Genomic DNA, 23,226 nt, shown 5'->3' with positions numbered 1-23,226 from the left:
GGATTCTATCTCCCCCTATCTCTTTCTCATGTGTGCGGAGGGACTTTCAGCAATGCTAAATAAAGCAAATCACGATGGCCAAATCAAAGGTATAAAGCTTGCTCCGGCGGCCCCAAGAGTTAATCACCTTTTATTTGCAGATGATTCACTCCTTGTCATGCAGGCGACTGTACATGGGGTCCAAGCAATTAATGATATTCTGCAAATGTATGAGGAGTGTTCGGGTCAAGTGATTAACCGAGAAAAGTCTTCAGTAATGTTTAGTGCGAATACAAGTCAGAGTTTCAAAAATTTAATTATACAAGAGTTGCAAATTGGAAGTGAAGCCAGCGAGGGAAAATACCTTGGACTGCCCAGATATTTGAGAAGTCAAAGAAGAAATGTTTTGCCTACATTAAAGATAATATTATCAGTCGGTTACAAGTGGGCTGGGACAGATGTCTCTCTATGGCGGGTAAGGAGATATATGTGAAGGATGTGGCTCAAGCAATACCTACGTATGTGATAGCGTGCTTTGATCTAACAAAGTCCTTGTGTGATGAGATAAGCCAGCTGATATGTCACTATTGGTGGAACAGGCAGAATGAAGAAAATAAGATGCATTGGGTAGGTTGGAATAAAATGAAGCTGTCAAAAGATGAAGGAGGTCTTGGTTTCCGTGATCTTCACTCTTTTAACTTGGCGATGCTAGCCAAACAAGGGTGGCGGTTGATACAAGCACCTGAATCCCTTTGTGCACAAGTTTTGAGAGCAAAGTATTTCCCTCATGGTAATGCCCTTGCTGCAGAACCGATTAATGGTATGAGCTATGTTTGGCGTAGTATTTTGAAAGACGTTGAGCTTCTCAAAGAAGGGCTAATCTGGAGAATCGGGGATGGCACGGATTTTCGGATTTGGGAGGATCCATGGATTCCTAGGGGATTGACTCGGCGACCTTCTGCGCCACGTGGACATAGCCTCCTCACTAGAGTTTGCGAGTTAATTGATCCGGATACGGGCTACTGGGACCGAGCTCTCGTCGAAGGATGTTTCCATCAAGATGATGTGCCATACATTATGAGCATCCCAGTCCATGATCAAGCGCATGATTTCTTAGGCCGGCATCTTGATAGTAAGGGCGTTTTCTCGGTCAAATCGGCATATAAAGCACATGTGGCCATGTTAAAAAGGGAGGCTAACAAACTGCAAGGTGCCAGCTTGTCATACGAAGAACGAGATTCTGAAATGTTCAAAGCTATTTGGAAACAAAAGTGTCCACCTAAGGTGCATCATTTCTTGTGGAGATTTGCGCACAATAGTCACCCAATGTATATGAATATTAGTAGAAGGGGTTTAGAGTTTGATACACGGTGTGCTGTTTGCGACCGGTTGTTCGAAGATGGAGGGCATCTTTTTCTTAAATGCAAATGGGTGAAACACAGATGGCGAGCGTTGATGCAGGAAGAGGTGAGAGTGAAATTTTCACAGCAAATTTCCGCAAAGGGAGTAGTATATGCTATTTTGCAACTTTGAGAGGAACGAAGGATGCTTACCATTGCTCTTCTTTGGTCTTGGTGGCACGAGAGAAAGCGTGAAAATCATGAAGAACGCAGAGCCACGGTAGAAGAATTTCAATATGCTATTCGTTTTCATGTGAATGAGTGGAATGAGTTCCTGAATAAGAAGCCAGTTTCTCAAGCGAGCATCCATAGTTCTTGGAAGCCACCACCATCAGATTTTGTTAAAATTAATATTGATGGAGCCTTTTCAGAACACAATAAATACAATGGATGGGGATTAATATGCAGAGGTGCCTCCCATGAAGTCCTTTTTGCTGCAGCGGGCTCATCCCAATCAATTTCCAATACTTTACACGCTGAGACAGTGGCTCTTTGCACTGCTGTTAAGTGGGCTGTTCAAATGGGGGTGGGCAGAGTATAGTTTGAGACTGATTGTCTAGTGCTACAACAAGCTGTGTCATCGGATATGTACGACTTGTCTTCCCTTGGCCAAATGTTCAAAGAGCTTAAGGTGAATCTTGCCACACAATTTATCCAGGCTATGGTTGTACACACGCCACGTGTTTGTAACAAGCCAGCGCATGTGCTGGCTGCTATTGGTGCGGGTTTAGTTACTGGAGAGTCTAACCAGTGGTTCTCTAACTATCCTGATGATGTACCCCATGCTGTAACCGGTGATTTAGCCGTGTCTTAATGGAATACAAGTGTTCCATCTAAAAAAACGGAGCAAAATTTCTATTCGAAGAAAAAAAATGAGAGCTTTTTTTTGCGGGTAGAAGGGGAAAAAATGAGATATCTAGTCCTTTTTTGCACTCATGGAGTCATGTGTTGTTGAGCTGGAATTCTTGCATGTCAGGCCACCTGCGGGATTTATCGGCATCAAGGACCGCATGCGACGTATGCGCAAACTTATATCAGCATAAAGGATCGCCCGTGAAAATCGTTACCAAAACAACACTCGCGGATGGAGACACGTGGCGGATGCCGCCATGGCGGCAGGCCCTGCCGCAGTTGCATGGGGTGACTAGTTGGGTTGCACATGATTTCTTCGGCTGAGACTCGCCGGAACGAAACGGTTGACTTGCCACCATCTGCAACGGCGGCAGGTCGTGTATTGTTGCTAACGTGAGAGCGCCTGGGCTAAACAAACCAAACTTTTTCTTCGAAAAGAAGCGAGAAGCAAAACGAAACCCTTGACCTTTCCGTCTTCCTTTTTCTTGCGAGAGTTGTAGGGTTTGCACTCATGACTTCTAAGGATTTTTTTTGAGGGGGTGGCGTCATGGGTTGAGTTTGAGAGAACCTTGAGACAACACTAGTAAGTTGGCCGCCTTGTACAAGTAGCTCACGCCAAAGCGTCATGCTTAAAGCGTGCCAGAGGTCCGTGCGTGAGCGATGACACCTCTGGTCAACGAGACGGAGCATGCCCAACTCTTCGAGAGGCTAGAGGCAAAGGGCGACGAGGCGCCAGAGCGGCACGACGACAATGTCACTGAGGCATCCATCGTCCACTCTGCCTTGTTCACATTGGACGCCATAGATGACGAGGACAAACCGTTCATCGTGGGATTCCTTGACCACCTTCATCGGTGAGTAGATTAGGATTATTATTTTAGCTTTTTAGGGTTCTTTTTTCATGTAAAGGTTAATCCAAAAATCAATGAAAATCTGGTGTTCGCTTATACTTGATGACTCCAATTGGATGGCATCCACCCCATTGAGTATTTGAGTGTCCGTGTACACATCCCGACGTCCAGACGTGTCTGTAGACACTTGATGATATCCAGTTGGATCCGATCCGCTCCCTAAGATATCAGAGTTTGTGTGGCAGTTCACGCCCAAAATCACTATTTTGACCTTTTGGTCAAAATTTAGCGCGTTATGACCTCGCATCGAAACTTCTTTGGTGACGCCATCCACCCACCACCGTTCGTTGGTTCGTCCTCACGAGAATATGGAACATGGATGGATATGTTGATGTTTGTGTTGTGTGATGTCGGGGATGTTTGGATTTTTACTATGTTTGCCTTACGTTGCCGCATTACTCTTTGTCACATTTGTCACACTTGTCTAAAGAAATTTTGCCACACTTTTTGTGTCTATTACATGTGAAGTTCACTGCTTATAAAAAAAATGTTTGCCTCAGGTATTCTAATACCAAACACCCATCTAACTTGATCAAATTTACCTAAAATAAGGTGTGACAAAGTGTGGCAATTTGTGGCTGAAAACCAGACAGCCCCGTTGACCACAAATGCCGGTAGCTTTGGCACAGTGGCTATTCGGTGACTGGTAGTTTGGTACCAAGCCCGTACGGGACTGGTTTTAAACCATCGTGGTTAATTCCAGCAATGGGAGTGATGAGGAACCCTGATGGGGATATGGGTCCAGAAACAAACATGATATTTGTGTCTTTCGAGGCAATTTTTTTTAATCAAGCCCTCCATGTACCTTTGCTGAATCTTAAAAATATGGTTGATCAAATTTGTCTTCTTCTTCATCAATACCACCAATTTACTTACTAGACTAAGGGGGTGTTTGTTTCCAGAGCCTTTTTGTTGTAGGGACTAGAAAAAGTCCCTCATAGAGACTTTTTTATCAAACGGGAGGGACTTTTTAGGGACTAAACTAGGCATTTGGGACTAAATGAAGAAGACTCTCAAGAGAGTCTTTTTGAGACTTTTCCATCAATGCCCCTCCATGCACCCATTGGCCCGCCACCCTATGGTGTTGTTTGATTGTTATTTTTCTATATACTAGTGGCAACATGGTCATTTAATAGCCTCTAGGAAGGGACGACTAGGGACTTTTTAGTCTCTGGAAACAAACAGGGAGGGACATTTTAGGGATTAAGGACTTTTTAATTGGGACTAGAAAAAGTACTAGGACTAGAGAACCAAACACCACCTAATCCCATACACGAATTCACGTTAGCAAAAACAGCATTCACTAACATCTAGCTATATAAACTTATCACCTTCTAATTAATTAATTAATTACATGTGGCATCTTGCCGTATAGTATAAATTAAACTAATGGAGATGGGAAGAAAACAGAGAGCAAGCCAAGAAGAGTTGAAGAACGCCATGTCCGCGGACAGACACCATGCGCTCGATCGCCTCACGCCGGCCTTACCTCGCCAGCGCCAGCGGCGTCACCTCGGCGAGAGGCGTGGGCACGGGGCTGGGCAGAGGCGAGGTCCGGCACACCGGGCACGTGGGCCTCTGCCGGAGCCAGGGGTCGACGCACCCGCGGTGGAACAGGTGACCGCAGTCCGGCAGCACCCGGACCATGTCGCTGTCCGCGTACCTCTCCAGGCACACGGCGCAGCACGCCTCCTGCTGCTCCACTGACGCCGGCTTCCTCGCCTCCCTGTAGACCACCGCCGGGTACGCCTCCAGCGTCGCCGCGTCGATGCCGCCGAGCTCGACGTCGTGGCGGGGCGGCGCCGGCGCCGGAACCCCGCGGGCGTCAGCCACCGGCATGGACGAGGCGCGGGCGCAGCAGAGGTAGACAGCGAAGGCGACGGTGGAGACGACGAGCAGGATGCCGACGGAGACGGCGAGGCCGTAGCCGAACCCGCCGACGCCGCTCGACCCGAACAGGCCGTGCGAGGCGCCGGGCGGCGACGGGCTACCCATCGCTCTTCTTTTTTGAGCTCGAGGACCGGCGCGGGGCAGGTAGAAGGCGTGGAGACGCAAAGGGCGACGTGGCGTGTTTAGTCAATGTAACTCTAACGTGTTTGGTTTGTTTGATGCGCGCGCGTTCTATTGATCGACGTTGATGCGGATTTGTTTGCTTCTGGAAGTGCATCTTCGTGTGCTCAGGCTCTTCCTTGGTCAAATCTGATTTCATATAAGATTATCATTATAAGATTTATGTAGAGTCAAAATTTGACAAGTTTGACCAACTTTATTAAAAAATGGGAAAAGAATATTTTTCGTTCCTCAATACTTTTGAAAGTAGATAAATGACTCCTTAACTTTAAAACCAGCAAAACATAGTTCCTTTATTTTTTAAACCAGATAAGCTTAGTCCCTCGTATTGTTTTTGTTGGTTTTCTGCAGACAACTAGCTTACGTATGCACGTTAATTGATCTAAGCTGATTCCTCTCAGGCCAAAAGCACCGGCCAGTGTTAGCTCTCAACTCACACGCTCAGGTGCACTCTGATGTGAACATCAGCACTTGAGTAGTTTGTGCAGCAAACAACTTGACGTGTTGCTAGACACTTGCAGCGACATGGAATGACATGGATGCAGCTGCCGGACTCGACTCACACGGCCTCGACAGAAAATAGTGAGCTCGTGCCCTGCTAACTGAATGAGAAGAAAACGGAAAAAAAAATCAACAGCCTAAGCCAGAAGCGCATCAGGGAGAGCTTGCTTTATACACGAGCGAGCTAGTACGAGGCTACCTTTGTAGAGGAGAATGACCGTGTGTTGGGCGCTCCTTCGGCCGAAAGGGGTGGCGTTAAACCCGGGCAAACGTCGGGCCGGGTCGGGTTTGGGCCGGGCTTGACAAAGCCCGAAGATAAAATCCCAAGCCCGAGCCCGAAGTACATGAACAGTGACATATTTTAATTAAATTAATTATTTTTGGGATATTATATTAGTTTATTATACCCATATTTTGAATACAATATGTTTTTATACATATTTCGGGCTTTATTCGGGCTTTTGGGCCGGGCTTCGGGTCATAAAATGAAGCCCGAGCCCGGCCCGAATGTATACCAGATCTATTGTATGCCCTACCACTGAGTTTGGCAAGGGAGTACGATAGTGATCTAGGAGTAGATCACTGGACAGCGGTCAAAATTATCCTTAGTGGAATAAGGATATGTTTCTCGATTATGGAAGTGAAAAAAGGATCGTCGTAAAGGGTTACGCCGATGCAAGTTTTGACACTAATCTAGATGACTCTAAGTCTCGGTCTAGATACATATTGAAAGTGGGAGCAATTAGCTAGAGTAGCTCCATGCAGAGCATTGTAGACATAGAATTCGCAAAATACTTACAGATCTGTATGTGACAGTCCCGTTGACTAATATTATCTCACAAGCAAAACATGATCACACCTTAGTACTCTTTGGGTGTTAATCACATAAACGATGTGAACTAGATTATTGACTCTAGTAAACCCTTTGGGTATAGGTCACATGACGATGTGAACTATGGGTGTTAATCACATGGTGATGTGAACTATTAGTGTTGAATCACATGGCGATGTGAACTAGATCATTGACTCTAGTGCAAGTGGGAGACTGAAGGAAATATGCCCTAGAGGCAATAATAAAGTTATTATTTATTTCCTTATATCATGATAAATGTTTATTATTCATGCTAGAATTGTATTAACCGGAAACATAATACATGTGTGAATACATAGACAAACAAAGTGTCACTAGTATGCCTCTACTAGACTAGCTCGTTAATCAAAGATGGTTATGTTTCCTAACCATGAACAATGAGTTGTTATTTGATTAACGGGATCACATCATTAAGAGAATGATCTGATTGACATGACCCATTCCATTAGCTTAGCACCCGATCGTTTAGTATGTTGCTATTGCTTTCTTCATGACTTATACATGTTACTATAACTATGAGATTATGCAACTCCCGTTTGCCGGAGGAACACTTTGGGTACTACCAAACGTCACAACGTAACTGGGTGATTATAAAGGAGTACTACAGGTGTCTCCAAAGGTACATGTTGGGTTGGCGTATTTCGAGATTAGGTTTTGTCACTCCGATTGTCGGAGAGGTATCTCTGGGCCCTCTCGGTAATGCACATCACTTAAGCCTTGCAAGCATTGCAACTAAATGAGTTAGTTGCGGGATGATGTATTACAGAACGAGTAAAGAGACTTGCCAGCAACAAGATTGAACTAGGTATTGGAATACCGACGATCGAATCTCGGGCAAGTAACATACCGATGACAAAGGGAACGACGTATGTTGTTATGCGGTCTGACCGATAAAGATCTTCATAGAATATGTAGGAGCCAATATGGGCATCCAGGTCCCGCTATTGGTTATTGACCGGATACGTGTCTCGGTCATGTCTACATTGTTCTTGAACCCGTAGGGTCCGCACGCTTAAGGTTACGATGACAGTTATATTATGAGTTTATGCATTTTGATGTACCGAAGGTTGTTCGGAGTCCCGGATGTGATCACGGACATGACGAGGAGTCTCGAAATGGTCGAGACATAAAGATTGATATATTGGAAGCCTATTTTTGGATATCGGAAGTGTTCCAGGTGAAATCGGGATTTTACCGGAGTACCGGAAGGTTACCGGAACCCCCCGGGAGCTATATGGGCCATGATGGGCCTTGGTGGAAAAGAGAAGAGGCAGCCCCTCATGGGCCGCGCGCCCCTCCCTCCCTTGGTCCGAATAGGACAAGGAGAGGGGGCCGGCCCCTCTCTCTCTTCCCCCCCCTCCGCGAATCCTATTCCAACTAGGATTGGGGGGGGGGAATCCTACTCCCAGAGGGAGTAGGACTCTCCTGGCGCGCCCTCCTTGGCCGGCCAGCCTCCCCCCTTAGTCTTTTATATACGGAGGCAGGGGCACCCCAGAGACACACAAGTTGATCCACGTGATCTTTTCCTTAGCCGTGTGCGGCGCCCCCAGCCACCATAGTCCTCGATAATATTGTAGCGGAGTTTAGGCGAAGCCCTGCTGCTGTAGTACATCAAGATCGTCACCACGCCGTCGTGCTGACGGAACTCTTCCCCGACACTTTGCTGGATCGGAGTCCGGGGATCGTCATCGAGCTGAACGTGTGCTAGAACTCGGAGGTACCGTAGTTTCGGTGCTTGATCGGTCGGATCGTCAAGACGTACGACTACATCAACCAAACGCTTCCCTTGTCGATCTACTAGGTATGTAGATCACACTCCCCCCCTCGTTGCTATGCGTCACATGATCTTGCGTGTGCGTAGGAATTTTTTTGAAATTACTACGTTCCCCAACAGCTGCTCATGCCGGAGCAGCGTCGGCTGCCCGGGTACGCCGCCGACTCTCCTAACTGGGAGGCTTGGTTCACCCTTGAACACGAGGAGCAACGGCGCTCGGGTGTCGACGCCGTCCCGCCGCCGTTCCCACCGCCTCCCCCGCAGGTAGAGCCGGAGGACATGGAGGCGGAGGCGGAGTACCAAGCCGCCATCGAGGAGGACGCGCACTGGCATGGGCTGGAGCAAGCCCTTGCCCTGTCGGCGGCGGGGGACTCCGTCCACACCCCGCTCTTCGTGCCGCCGCCTCCGTCGTCGCTGCCCGTACAGCCCAAGCCGGAGCCGTCGCGTAAGCGCTCCCCGCCTCCACCCACTTGGCCGAAGGAGGCCTACTCGTGGACGGGCCAGTACCGCGAGTGGGTGAGCGCGCCTCCCGTCCACTTCGCCGCGACGCCGGAGGAAGAGGCGGCCCACCTCGAGCGATGGAAGGAGCACTGGCTCCGCCAGGAGCAGGCCGACGGCGAGGAGCAGATGCACTACGAGGCCATGCTCCAACGCGACGCGGAGGCGCTCCGGCTCGAGGAGGAGGAGGAGGAGCGCGCTCGGCTTGCCGCAATGCCGCTGCCCTAGCAGACGCCGGAGGAGGCTGCCGTGGCAGCGTACCAGGCGGCGTTCGGGTGGGCTGGCCCTGCTCCGGTCTTCATCGACCTCACCGACGACGGCGGCGTCGAGGGCAAGGCCGACGACGTCTAGGGCAGCGTGCGGGGCGGCAGCAGGCGGGCGCAGACTTTTTTTAATGTTTTATTTAAGGTTTATTAGATCTAGATGGACTTTGGCCGGCGTTTGACCAACCACTTTTATGTTTAATTATGTCTATTTCGTGCAACTTGTTTTTTTCCCATGCCGGCACATTTGAGTCGGCTTCCTCGTTGGGCGGTCAAGCCGACCCATTTTAAAATACAGACGCCGGCGTCTGTCTGGCCGACCAAACGAATAAAGCGCGCGTCCGTTTGAATCGCCTCGTTAGAGTTGCTTTTATGTGTTTGTTTTAGAAAAGAAAAGGATCACCGGGGCCAGAAAAAAGGGCATGCAAAGCGTGGTTTCCTGGATCCACGTCGTTGGAAGTTTGCGAGCTCCAGCAACCAACATGCGTGCACGCATGTGAGCATATATGGAATTTTGTGGGCCGCTTGGCAGTGCCTGGTCTGGCAGATTTTACACACTGTGAAGGTGTGTCGACCCAGCGAGTGATGGCAAATTTGATAATTTGCCACTTCTTACCTCCCCTTTCATAATTTGCCCCCCCTCTGAGAATGACAGGTGGGGTCCAGGTCCGCCCGTCATTGAGACAATGGGTGACAAATTGTGAAAGGGGGAGTAAGGGGTGGCAAATTAACAAATCGCCCGCGAGTGATATATCCCGTGAGCTCAGGCGGCCAAGAGGCCAAAAGACACCTCTCATTTTTTTTTTGACGGGAAGTAAAACAGCACCGTCCGATGAAACGCCGTCTCGAACTCACTCTCTGCTGTAGTTGGACGTTAAAAAGAAGAAGAAAAAGGAGAAAAACAATCTGCTGTAGCAGGACGCCAGGCAGCATGAATGCCAGCACGCAAGGAGCGTGAGCGGTCGCGGCTCGGCACACTTGAATGAATTTCAGTGCAGTAGTCAGTAGTGTGCACCCTGAAAAGCACGACGGTAACTACGTAGTACTGTACTAGTCTCTTTGTTTCATAATTATTATTACCGTGGTTTCAGTTCAAATCGGAGGCGGAAAAACGGGAGTGCTCTTTTGATTCCGAGCTCGGGTTCTCCTCGATGAACAGTATTATTCGAAAAAAATAGCTAAAAGATAAAAAAAATCTGATTTTTTTATAAACATTGATGGAATATTCAACTTCCTGTAAATTTTCATGATGAAATAACACTGGTAGAGTTCTGGACAAAAAGAACAAAACCGACGCTCCAAAATGCTTCCAGCAATAGCTTTTTTTTCAGAGCATCGTTTTTTTTGGTGCCCAGTCCGGCATGAATGTCGTCTCATCACACGAAATTGCGGAAAGCTAAAACTTTACTGCTCTTCACAAGGAAGAGCAGTGGAGATGGAATACCTACCTAGCAGGTTCCAGGTAGGCATGCTGCATTGGTCGTTCACAAGGAAGAGCCAGCGGCAGCAGGTGGCGGCTGATGAGACGAGCTGACCAGGTGCAGTGCAGGTACAGTCTGAGTCGTCCAGTTTGTTTCACCAATTTCCTTGGAGCTTTTTTCGTTGCATTGCATGCATGGGCTGAGACCGTTTTGGATTCTCCTGCTCACATAATCATTTCTGTAAACCTCCACAAAGGCTCTATTTTATTTAAAGGTCCGTCTATGTCTTTTTTGTTTGTTTGTCCTGTTTGTTTGATTTTAATTTATCAAAGCCCAAAACTAAAAACTACCTTGTCGTGTGTCCGCCTTGGTGACCGGCCTATACGCAAATCTGGTCACTAGCTTCCCTCATAAAAAATAAATCTGGTTGCTAGCTACCCGTACAAGGAGCCATTTTTTAGGGACATGATCGCTAGCTTTATCCGGAAAACAAAATGATCGCTAGTCCTAAATCGACTTGTTAGCTTTTGCCTCTGATCACATAGCTAGCTTCTAGGCTGCGAATAATTTATTTTATTTTTTGCCCTTTGGTTTTTGCGTTTTTCACTATTATATTTTATAATTAATTTTAAGTAAAGAACAAAATTTCATCAACACATATTTCAAAAACATGTTCACGAATTTACATAAGTTTTTAAAATTATAAAAATGTTAACGAATACCAAAAATGTTCTAATATATGGCGAACAACACTTTAATATATGATAATCATTTTCTGAATACACACTAATTTTTTTCCAATACACACTGAACATTGTTTTTGATATACATGAACTTTTTTATATATGATGCTAAAAGAAAACTTTTTTATATACATTGAACTAAAAGCGAACGGGAAAAAATTAGAGAAAATAGATAATAAGAAGAGAACAAAAAATAAACACATTTTTATTTGCTTTAAAAAAATTGATCAACATGATCAATTTTAGAAAAATGAACTAATTTACAAATTTTGAAACTTGTGAATTTATGAACAAACAAAAAATTATCAGAATATGAAAAAAATGAGATCAACTTTTGAAAAATAGAGAAATAAAAAATAGATGGAAAACAATGAAGAAAAATGCTAAATAAAAAAGCAAAAATAACATGAAGAAAATGAAACAAAACAAAAAAAGTATCATAGCTACTTGGGCCAGCTCATCTGCAGTTTGTTTGCTGACTAGGGTGGACTCGAAACTAGGGAAAAAATGTTTGACCCCCAATGACAAGCCGAAGGTGGACTCTCAATTGGGAATAAAAACGGTCGGGCCCCAGTTGCGGGTCAAGTTTGGACTTGCAACTGGGGACAAAAATTGTTGGACCCTAATAGCGAGTCAACGGTGGACTTGCAGCTGGGACTAGAAAGGGTCCAGGTCCAGTTACGAGTCGACGGTGGACTTGCAACTGGGAAAAAAGGCCGGCCCTAGTTGCGAATCGAGGGTGGACTTGCAATTGGGACTAAAAAAATGTCGGGCACCAGTTGCAAGTCGACGGTGAACTTGCAACTCAGACAAAAAAGGTTGAGCTCTAGTTGCGACCCAATGGTGGACTTGCAACACGGACAAAAAATGTTGGACCCTAGTTGCGAGTCGAGGACGAACTTGCAACTCGGACAAAAAAGGTTGGACACTAGTTGCGAGTCGAGGGTGGACTTGCAACTCGGACAAAAAAGGTTGGGCCCCAGTTGTGAGTCGAGGACGAACTTGCAACTCAGACAAAAAAATGTTGGCCCCTAGTTGCGAGTTGATGGTGGACTTGCGACTCGAACAAAAAAAGGTTGGGCCCCAGTTGCGAGTCGAGGATGAACTTGCGACTCGGACAAAAAAGGTTGGGCCCCAGTTGCGAGTCGAGGACGAACTTGCAACTCGGACAAAAAAGGTTGGACCCTAGTTGCGAGTCGACGGTGGACTAGCAACTCGGATAAAAAGGTTGGGCCTCAGTCGCGAGCCAAGGACGCACTTGCAACTCATATAAAAAAGGTTGTGCCCTAGTTACGAGTCGAGGGTGGACTTGCAACATGAAAAAAAATCTAGCCCCATTTGCATCGAGAGTGGACTTGCAACTAGGACAAAAATGGTTTGGCCACAGTTGGACTTTCAACTGGAAAGAAAAGGCGGAACCCCAGTTGTGTGTCGAGGGTGGACTTGCAATTAGGACAAAAACATATTGAGATCTAGTTGCGCCTTAAGAGTGCAATTGCAATCAGGAAAAAAAGGTCAGGCGTAGCTGCGACTCATGGGTGGATTGCAACTGGGACAAAAAAGGACTAGGTTCGATTTACAAGTCAAGGGGGTATTGCAACTCGGACAAAAAGGTTCGGTCCCTAACTGTGAGTCGAGGGTGGACTTGGAAATAGAAAAAGATCGGGCCCCATTGCGAGTTGACGATGGACTTGCAACTAAAACAAACGAAGTTCGGGTCCCAAAGTCGAGAGCGGACTTGCAATTTGAAGGAAAAAACGTTAGGCCCGAGTTGCGAGTCAGGACGGACTTGCAACTGGGACAAAAAAAAGACCAGGTCCCAGTTGCAAGTCGAGGGTGGACTTGCAACTAGGATAAAAAAATATCAGACCCCAGTTGCGAGTCAAGGGCAGACTTGCAAATGGGACAAAAAAAGAACAGGTTGAAGTTGCGAGTCGAGGGTGGACTTCCAACTAGGAGAAAAAAAGGCCAGACCTCAGTTATGAGTTGTGGGCCAACAAAAGCGGAGTCAAACAGACCTAGTCCAATAACATGATACACAATAAACAAACAACAACAAGAAAGGCGGAAGGTAGAGCTTCCAGGAAAATGACGGAAAAATAAATCACATGGTGAATTAAAAAAAGTACTTATAAAATTTTAAAAATCATGGATTTAAAAGACTAAAAAGGAGAAAAAACAAAATTTTAAAAAGATGGGACCTCTATTGCATGTCAGTGTGTGGTTGGACTTGCATCTAGAACAAAAGTTAGGGACAAGTAGACAAAACATAATAAGGAGACACAGGGATACATCATCCAACGCCGGGAGATCAAAAGTTTACGCGAAAATTACAACAACAAGATGCAACGGTGACTAGTTGCATGACAAGGATGCACTTGCAACATAATCTAAAAATATGTTGGGCCGAGTTGCATCTTGGTGGTTTACTTGCAACTGCCACAATAAAAATAAAAGAGATGAGCTCCAGATTGCATGTCGGTGGTCGACTTGCAACTAGAATAAAAAGGCGAACCCAATTAGGAGTACACTTGCAGGAAAGACCAAAACGGTTTGGACCCAGATACATGTCGGTGATCGACTTGCAACTGGAACAACAATAATAAAAAGACACAAGGTTTTTACATATTAGGGTTAGACATGAGAACAAAAATAAACATTGCCCATCATTGTACCACTTAGAAACTTGGCCGGGTCGCCTCTTCTCCTTAGACAAAGAGCAATGGACTAGAGAGAGCGAAGAAACAGCCGACGAGCCAGCGGTCAACTCGTCTCTTCAACTTATACAAACAACACTTATCTTCAACTACAACAAAGAAAAAAAAGATCACAAAAAACGGCCCAAAAAAGGAAGACGCATGGTGTGATGGGCTGCAAAATGAACAACAGACGAGCGGCACCGGACGCGCGGGACAAAACAACCCCAACCAAAGAATTGCACAAAATTTATAGAGACAGATCAAATGGACTGAAACTTAGATGAGACATCACACTCATTTATATGAGTTTTAACAATTTCAATACATGATTTACTATTCCATGGACACATTACAGAGATGAATACAAATCAGAACAACGAAAAAAATGCATGAATAATCATACGGTATATACACGCACAAAGGAGATGCATGCACACGCCATCTGATATATACACATATCATAGTATCACAAAGAGGAGAAAAAAGAAATAAAAAAAGATAAAAAATACCTCACAAACTGCTACAGGTGGAGTGTATCGAGACAATACAACAATAGGCAAAAATAAAAAAAACAGAAAGGAAAGGCGGCCCACGCTAGCACACATGGGCTAGCCCACGCTGGCACGCTGTAGGCGGGCTGCGCGAGCGCACGCAACAAATCGGCAGATCCTACAAACAAACGCAAACAAATCGGCAGATTATCAGTGCACGAATTTTAAAGACAAAACAAATCCAATGATGAGGGACTTAGATGTGAGATAGTTATTTTACATCTACTAGATGTGAAATAGCAAATCCGTTTATTTAAATATAAGAGTTCAATAAAGAAGGTTTGAGGCGGCGGCACGTGGCTCAAGGACACGCTGACCGGTCGTTCCAGTCCCCACGCTCAATCTAGCGCTACGCCGCTGGCTGCGACAATGCCACCTCCGCCGTCTGCCATCGTTCGACTAGTACAGTACTCCTACTAGAGCTATTTATTTCCTTTCATTTTTCTTTTTCTTTTTCACTGGGAATGGCAATTACTAGTGCTAATTGGACTGAAGCCGTTCTTGCATGTTCCCTAGTAGGGTGCCGAAGCTAGCATCGTTTTTTTTTCTGCACTTTGGGACGAGCTCCGCATTTCGTTTCAAGGCCGCTTGGTGGACTTGGTCAAAAAGAAAAGAAAAACTCCATCGTTTCAAGCCCAGTACTCCCTCTGTAAACGCTTGGTGGACGGTGGTGCTCTTCTCTTATCTAGTACTCCCTCCGTAAACTAATATAAGAACGTTTAGATCACTTGAGGAAATCCATCCGACTTGTATGTATCCGGCCGTGCGGCTGGCTGGCTGGGCTGGGATCACGTGACGCATGCAGAGCCGGAAGAGGCGATCGGCACGGCACGGGAGGGAGGGAGGTGAAAACGCTTCCCGCCAAAACCTCGCCTCACCCAGAGGCCAGAGCTAGCTAGCTAGGGGTGGTGGCGGGCACGCGGTTGCGCAGTCTTTTTTACCGCGTCCTTGCGGCAGTAAATAAAGAGAAAAAAGAAATCATCTTTGGTCGACAGGCAACAGTAAAAAAAGCACGACCAGCCTCGATTCAAGGAGCCAAACCCGAAAGCCAGTGAAAAGGGCGGTGGGGAGGGAGGGGAAAGAGCATCCGTCCGTCCGTCAGTCGTCCTACTGTGTGCGTGCGTGCATGCATGCATGCATTTTCAACCGAAGCCGCAGCTCCATCCCTTTCCCACTCCGCTCTCTCTCTCTGCCACCTGCGGCAGATAGCACGGCCTACCACCGTGCCATCATCACCGTGTAGTCGCAGTCTCATTGCTGTAAAAATAAACGCATTTGTCATTTTTTGTATCCTGAACATCGTTTCACGTTTGCATATAAAATTCTGTGCCAACATACATTGACGCTATCTCAAAGTGCTTGGTTTCAAAAGAAAATTTCAAAATGTGTTAAGGGCACCGACACTCAATCCGCACGCATATGGCCCAACGTGTTTTTTGTCATCCGTACTTCACACGACCTGGCCGCGACTCTATGAGCCATGTGACAGCGATGCCCCTCAGCATCGCCAATATGGTTTTCCACACCGGCAGACAGGTCATGACATCGCCGTCCCTCGCTCTCCGAGCCCCTCAGCATCCATGGCTCATCCTCGTGGAACAAGGAATTTGTCTTTTAGACCGCGTGCGGTCAAGGAGAATTCGCCATCCCCGCCGCGCTACCGCATGAAGAGGGAGGCGGTGTCCCTTCTTCAGCGGGTGAAAGAGGAGACTACGTACCCTCCACAATCGCCATGAACAATTTGTCAAGGACTACCTGTCTCTCGCGAGCACCATGACGCGAGGCCGCATCCTCCACTACCTCAAAGACAGTGATGGTGGCGGTCTCTAAGGCTCGACGGGCCGTCATGCTGGAGGAGGTGTGGGTGGTGAGGCAACAGGCGCACCACGAGCGGTGCAACATTGCCTGCCGCTTCGCGTTCGCCAAGTCGGACGCGTCGCTGGAATGGGTCCGCAACGATTCATACCTTGTCGTCGCTCGGGCCATTGACCGCTCTTTCATCACCTCGGAGACGGCTGCCAGGCGACGCCCCCGCCTTGACGGCGAGCTCGCCAAGATCGGCGAGGAGCCAATGCGGCAGGGGCAAGGCCGTCGCCATGGCTCCTGTGCGCCATCATCATCAGCCGTGACAGCCCTCCACACCGACACCGCGCAGGAGGAAGCGAAGCGGCTCCTCCACGAGTGCCATGCTGCGCCTGAACAAGGTTGTCTCGGCCGCCGCCGGAGGTACGACCGTGTGGATGGCTGATGCGCAACAGGACGGAAATCCGAACGGATTACATACATTTAAATTACATACATTTAATTTGAGGCGGCCACCGAGCGGATGCGCAACGCGCCCGCCTCGTGCCGGTGTGGACGGAAATCCGGCACAAGTATGATTGGGAATGTGTTGAGACGGACAACGAGTGGACGGATTTTGGATTTGTGCCGGTCGTTTCCCTTCGATTTCGATCCAAACAGAGACGCGTGGACCGTGTCTGGAGTTGGAGTTGCCGTAGTATATACTACTCCCTTCATTTCTAAATATAAATCTTTTTAGAAATTTCGCTATAAAATATATATATGAATGTATATAGATATATATTTTAGAGCGTAGATTCACTTATTTTGCTTCGTATGTAGTTCATAATAAAATCTGTACGAAGACTTACATACATCTAATATGAACGGAGTGAGTAGTTGGTATTGCAGTTGTAAACAGTTTTATAAATAGACCTGATCAAAGTTTTAAAATTTTGACTTGACACAATCAAATCATGCAGTGACAGGAGACCAGAGTCCTCACTCCTCTACGCTCTGCTCTGCCACACACGATGGATGACACGACCGAGCTGGTTCCGGCTGAGCCCAACACGCAGCCAGGATTCCCTCACCCACACAGCACAAAGCGGCACGACAACCCACACGGGTGCGTGAGCGTCAGCGTGGGACTCTCAGTGGCTGCTCTGCTCACCGAGCTCCCTCTCCCAACCCAAACCTCCACTAAACCCACGCTTAGCAGCAGCTCACCGGCGGCCGGCGGAGGAGCCAGCCGACCCACCAATGCCGCCGCCCACGCCTCCACTCCTCCTCTTCCTCCTCCTCCTCACCCTCCTCCCGCTCGCCGCCCCCCACGCCCACACAACCCGCCGCCTCCTCCAGACCCAGCCCACCATCTCCCCTGCTCCACCCCCACCTCCTCACCGCCACCACCGCCACACCCCGCCGGCGCCGGGTCCTCCCTCCACTCCACCACAACCACCAGCACCCCCACTCCCACCACAGCCCCTCCCTCCGCCCCCACCTCGGGGAAGGCACCACCGCACACCGCCAATCTCCACATCGCCGCCGTCGCCGCAGACCCCATCTCTTCCCCCTCCCGCATCGGCGCCGCCCCCGAACTCGAATCCGAATCTTGCACCGTCGCCGCCGACGCCGAGGTTCTCCTCCACGTCCACCGCCCCGGTAGTCCCCACGCCGGTCAGCGAGTACCCCTTCACCAACTACCCATTCTTCCCCTCCTTCTCCCCGCCGCCCCCTCCCCCCTCCACCGCCGCCGACCAAACCCAGCCCTCCGGCGACGGCGACGCGTCCCGCACCTTCCCGGCCAACATCTCCACCCTCGTCGCCCCCAACGCAGGGAGCGGGAGCAGCAGCAACCACAACGGCAGCCCGCGCTTCCCGGTGCTGCAGGCGCTGCTGCTCGCCTTCCTCTCGCTCTGCCTGCTGCTCCTCTCCGCGCTCCTCTCGCTCCACCTCTTCCGCCGCCTCCGCCGGCCCTCCGGCCACCGCCGCGCATCCGACGCCGCCAACGGGGCGGCCTCCTCATCCGGGACGACGGCGCGGCGGGGTGGCGACGAGGAGGAGGAGGACGGCGACGAGGAGGGGCGCCGGCTCAAGCCGCCGCCGATGCCCACCTCCTCCTCCAACCCCAGCACCGAGTTCCTCTACCTCGGCACGCTCGCCACCCCGCCGCCGGGCACTGCCCCGCCCCCCTCGCACCCCCGCCCCGGCTCGCCCGAGCTCCGCCCGCTCCCGCCGCTGCCCCGCGTCGGCCCGCCCTCCGGCGAGTTCGGCTCGCGCAGCTCCGCGTCCGACCCCAGCACCGTGCCCCGCGCGGCCGCACTCGCCGCCGGTGACGCCTCGTCCTCGTCCCTCTCGCCCTCCTCCCCCTCGGCCTCCTCACCCACGCTCGGCTCCAGCCCCGTCCACATCCGCCCGCCGTCCATCCCGCAGCCCCGCGGCCGGGCCCCCAACCCGTCTCCCCCCAAACGCAGGCCGCCGCCGCCACCACCACCAACTCAATCCTGGAACCCCTTCGTGCCCGTCCCGCCGGCACAAGCCGCTCCCCCCTCCGACGACGACGGCGACTCCTCCTCCACCAACGCGGCGGCGATGCACAAGTCCCGGCCCCTGCACTCCGACAAGCTCAAGCCCGGATCTCTGCAGTAAGCATCCACTAGCCTCCGCTATCTTATCTGAATGTCTGAATCTGACTGCCTGCCATTGTGTTGTGTAGCATGAAGGACGAGATGATCCAGCTCTACCTGAACAACTCGGCGGCGGCCGCCGCCGCTGCGAGGGAGGTGTGCCTGCTCGGCGCGCCGCGGTGCCACGGCATCGGCACGGTGCTGGGTGCAATGGGTTTCTCCGAGGAGCAAGTGCGTGATGCGCTCTTGGAAGGTACTGCATGGCTTCTTCTGCTTGGCTTATCTATCTACTCCTGAAAAATTCTGATGTTGCCAAAAGTGCAATCTTTCACCAATGAAATGGAGCTGGTGTGCACTTGTGGGGGGACCTAGGGGTTGAATGTGCTGGTGATCACATGATCATATCTGGAGAAGTACATGGTGCATTGTCAATGATGACGAGCTTGTGGGCTTTATATTGTCCACTTAACACTGTGTTGACAGTGAAAAGGTTGCATAACATTCTTTCAGTTGAGTGCATGTTTTGTTCCCTGAATATGCACATGGAGCTGAATGTGCTGGTGGTCACATTTGCAGCAGCACATGGTGCATTATTAAGTAGAAAGTTGCATGGCATTGTTTCAGTTTGATGCATATGCTGCTTTCAGAAGAAAAGAGAGAAGCCTCTTTATGGGCTTGGGATCTGATTTTGTTATGAACCAGTCATCTGCTAATCTCTTGACTTGCATGCTGTGCATAGCAGGGTTGATCAACCCGTGGGTCGTCGCCACACAGCTTCATCGTGTCCAAACACTTGATATGATGATATCTTCTTGGAAGCGCGTTTTTTCCCGGTGTTATCAGGCTATGGTGAATTAGCCTGCATTTTGTTTGGCTGATGCTTTTATGTTGACAAGTACTAGTAACTTAAAATGTTTTAAGACAAGATCAAGTGGTGCTGTACATGGTGCATTATTAAGTAGAAAGCTGCATAGCATTCTTTCAGTTAAATGCATTATGCATATTCTGCTTTCAGAAGAAAAAAGAGAAACCTCTTTATGGGCACTGGGATCAGATTTTATTCTGAACCTAATCTCAAGACACAAATGCCGTTGATAGCAGGGTTGATCGACCTGTGTGTCATCGCCACACAGCTTCATCGTGTCCTATCACTGGACTTGGACAGACTCTGTTTTGTTTGTGTTTATCAAATACTTCCTCTGTCCCGGATGTCTAGATACATCCGCTTGAGCGTCAACTAATTCCGGACGGAAGGAGTACTTGATATGATGGTGTTATCAGGCTATGATGGATTGGCCTGCACTTAGTTAGGCCGATGCTTTCACATTGACAAGTACTAGTAACTTAAAACAGTTTAAGCCAAGGTCAAGTGTTACTGTACACATAGATGTTGGGTTCAGACATTAATCTGAACTAAGCATCTGCTTATCTCAGAACGTGTTCTGGGTGCCTACATGTTGTGGAGACTGTGAAGCAGGGTCGATCAATCTGTTTATTGCCACACAAATTCATCCGTGTCTTGCCACTCGACTGGGACAGGCTATGCTTTTTTTTGGGTGTGTTTTCAAATACTCTTTTACGAGACATCAGCAACATGAAGTCGTGTATATGTCCCACTGTTTCACATGAAGCAGCATTTTCTTTATTATAGAAAAGCTTGCGAAGCCTTTTAGTACTGGACAATCTTTCTAGTGCTATCATGTTTTATTGGTGACTGTGTTTGAAATTCTCCATGGACATTTCCACATTTTTTCTGTTTACAGTAGCCATTCCATTGAAGGCGCTCTGAATCTTTTGCATTACGTCCATCTAATTGGTTATTACAGTTAATTAATTTCTGCTTTTCTCACTCTTCTATGCTACGTTCTTGTTATTAACTCTAGTTTTTTTTTTGTCTGGTACAGGCAATGCACATGGTTTGGGAGTGGAAGCCCTGCGGATGCTCGCTCAGTTGGTTCTCACCAATGAGGAAGAGCTTAAGCTCAGATATTTCAAGGATGACCCACCTGCCAAGCTTTGCGCGGTCGATGCTTTTCTGAAGACGATACTGGATGTGCCATTTGCATTCAAGAGAGTGGATGCTATGCTCTATGTTTCCAACTTTTATCTGGAGGTCAATCAGCTGAGGATGTCCTACGCTACTCTCGAGGTAAAGTTTGAAGGGGAGATTAGATGATTTGCCCTACTTTACAAATGTGTTTCATCAGCTTGTTTGGAAAGGAACACAGACTTGCTGGCTACATATCTGCTTCAGTCCTTCAAGTGTAGAATCTTCTATTGCTTGTGTTGCATGGCTAGTTAGACCTGTGCAAATTATGTAGAATCAGCCATGATTTTATCATCCATTGTAGTTTATTTTTCTACATTTTGTTCATCCAGGCAGCTTGCGAGGAGCTGAGGAGCAGCAGGCTATTCCACAAGGTTCTTGGGGCCGTCCTCAACTTTGGCAACATGATGAGCATCAACACAGGCTCTCCAAGCTCACATGCCCTGGAGCCCAACACGCTCCTGAAGATAGTCGACGTCAAAGGCGCCGACGGCAAGGCGGCGCTCCTGCAGTTCGTCGTCCAGGAAATCATGAAACCGGAAGGACACAGCAATCTGAACCCAGCATGCAAGACGGACGCGAGCACAAGTCCGCCGTGCGACGTCGACTGCCGGAAGCACGGCCTCCAGGTGGTCTCGAAGCTCGCCGCCGAGCTGACCAGCACCAAGAAGGCGGCGTCGGTCGACATGACGGGCCTCAGCCGGAGCGTGTCGGAGCTCGGCGTCGGCCTAGGGAAGGTCCACGACGTGCTGAGGCTCAACGGCATGGCGGCCTCGGCCGAGAGCGCCCGGCGGTTCCACAACGCGATGAGCGCGTTCCTGCGGCAGGCCGAGGAGGAGATCGTCAGGCTCCAGGGGCAGGAGAGCGTGTGCCTGTCGTCGGTGAGGGAGGTGGCGGAGTACTTCCACGGCGGAGACGAGGTGGGCGACGGCGAGGCTCGCTTGTTCAGGGTCTTCGCGGGCGTCAGGGAGTTCGTGGCCATGCTCGACCGGATCTGCAGGGAGGCCGGGGAGGTCCAGGGCGACCGCGTCGGCTCGACGCCGGTGAGCTGGGTGGCTGCTGGCGCGCCGCCCATGGGGACGACGCCCTGAGCCGGCGATGGTTCTGTCTGGAAACTGTTATGAGCATCTATTTTGGTGGAACATATAGTATGATGAAGTTGTCTCCAGAACTGTTATCTTATGTTTCCTAGTGTAGACCAGAACAATATTAAACCTCTCTATATAGTGCAGTAGTATGTTGTATAAAGAACACTGGTAAGTTTATCCATCAGCATGTCAGGTTAGCTACAATGGAACATAAAATTACTATGGCTATGCTGTGTGGTACCACTGTCTGTTTTTTCTCTTGGGTAAGATAGCATTGTTCAGTTACACATGGAATTACTACCTTTTCTTTTTCATCCATGTAGCGTCCTTGCCCTTCCACCACAGTTCTTCCACTGAGCTAGGGGGGGGGGGGGGGGGGGGGGGGGGGGGGGGGGGGGGGGGGGGGTGCTCGTCGCTTCTCCGGCGAGCACCGCACCATCCCAACCTATCCCTAGCCGCCGCCGCGGTGGTGTGCCTTAGCCTCTGGCTCTTGAGCTAACCAAGTCCATCTCCTGGTGGATCATCTTGTTCTACATTGTTACAACACTACTACATTGTTCAAGTTGCGACAACAATGGCTCAGGCTTTGGACACATCATAGCTAGTCAAAACCATGCTGGATTCGCCCTCAAATTAACATACCATATGCACCATTTTATTTAGGTATAGATGGTTAGCACAAGCCCCCCCAAAACTGGTTTGCAAATGATTTCACCATGACTGTCATCCCAAGAGTAGAATATACCATCATGTTTCCTTACATATTATGAATGCCAATCAAAAGCCCAAATGATAAATGCCACACGCGTGGCATGAAGCAACATGATCCAAACGCTTTCATTACCATCCATTTTGCCACATCAAACAGATGACATAAGTGGAATCTTGTTGTTTTTTCGGACTTCAAAATGTTTTATCTCTTAAACAAAAAATCCGATAAAAAAATCTGTTTTCATCATTAAATTCGTCTTGAAGAGATCTTCAAAACTAGATCCTACATTAATATGTTTCAGTGACTTTTTTGTTGGCTAGAAGTCGCCATGATATTACACTGAAGTTGTCATAATGTTTACACTGAAGTTGCCATAGTGTTTACACTAAATATGCCATGATATGTTTCATCTATTATTACTTCTAGATTTAAAT

The 23,226-nt window shown here is 48.7% G+C and overlaps 2 protein-coding genes across 2 annotated transcripts; one reads left to right on the top strand and one right to left on the bottom strand.

Moving 5' to 3' along the window:
• Positions 1 to 4,457: 4,457 nt before the first annotated feature.
• Positions 4,458 to 5,297, bottom strand: LOC125538114 (RING-H2 finger protein ATL70-like). The gene has a single exon (XM_048701441.1). The coding sequence runs from the start codon at positions 5,135 to 5,137 to the stop codon at positions 4,628 to 4,630; it is 510 nt and encodes a 169-aa protein (XP_048557398.1). The 5' UTR covers positions 5,138 to 5,297; the 3' UTR covers positions 4,458 to 4,627.
• Positions 5,298 to 17,448: 12,151 nt separating this feature from the next.
• Positions 17,449 to 22,333, top strand: LOC125542864 (formin-like protein 14). Its single transcript, XM_048706090.1, has 4 exons — positions 17,449 to 18,963; positions 19,035 to 19,198; positions 20,850 to 21,094; positions 21,325 to 22,333. Exons 1-4 carry the CDS (start codon positions 17,579 to 17,581, stop codon positions 22,081 to 22,083), a joined length of 2,553 nt encoding a protein of 850 aa, XP_048562047.1. The 5' UTR covers positions 17,449 to 17,578; the 3' UTR covers positions 22,084 to 22,333.
• The last annotated feature ends 893 nt before the right edge of the window (positions 22,334 to 23,226 follow it).

Source organism: Triticum urartu, chromosome 1 (genome assembly GCF_003073215.2).
Source record: "Triticum urartu cultivar G1812 chromosome 1, Tu2.1, whole genome shotgun sequence".
NCBI classification, from domain to species: Eukaryota; Viridiplantae; Streptophyta; class Magnoliopsida; order Poales; family Poaceae; genus Triticum; species Triticum urartu.
This window is presented reverse-complemented; position numbering and strand designations above follow the sequence as displayed.

Coding starts and splice junctions, on each gene's coding strand:
- LOC125538114 (XM_048701441.1), bottom strand. CDS start 5,137: ATGGGTAGCCCGTCGCCGCCCGGCGCCTCGCACGGCCTGTTCGGGTCG.
- LOC125542864 (XM_048706090.1), top strand. CDS start 17,579: ATGCCGCCGCCCACGCCTCCACTCCTCCTCTTCCTCCTCCTCCTCACC. Junction 18,964..19,034: donor CTCAAGCCCGGATCTCTGCA/GTAAGCATCCAC, acceptor TGTGTTGTGTAG/CATGAAGGACGAGATGATCC. Junction 21,095..21,324: donor TGTCCTACGCTACTCTCGAG/GTAAAGTTTGAA, acceptor TTGTTCATCCAG/GCAGCTTGCGAGGAGCTGAG.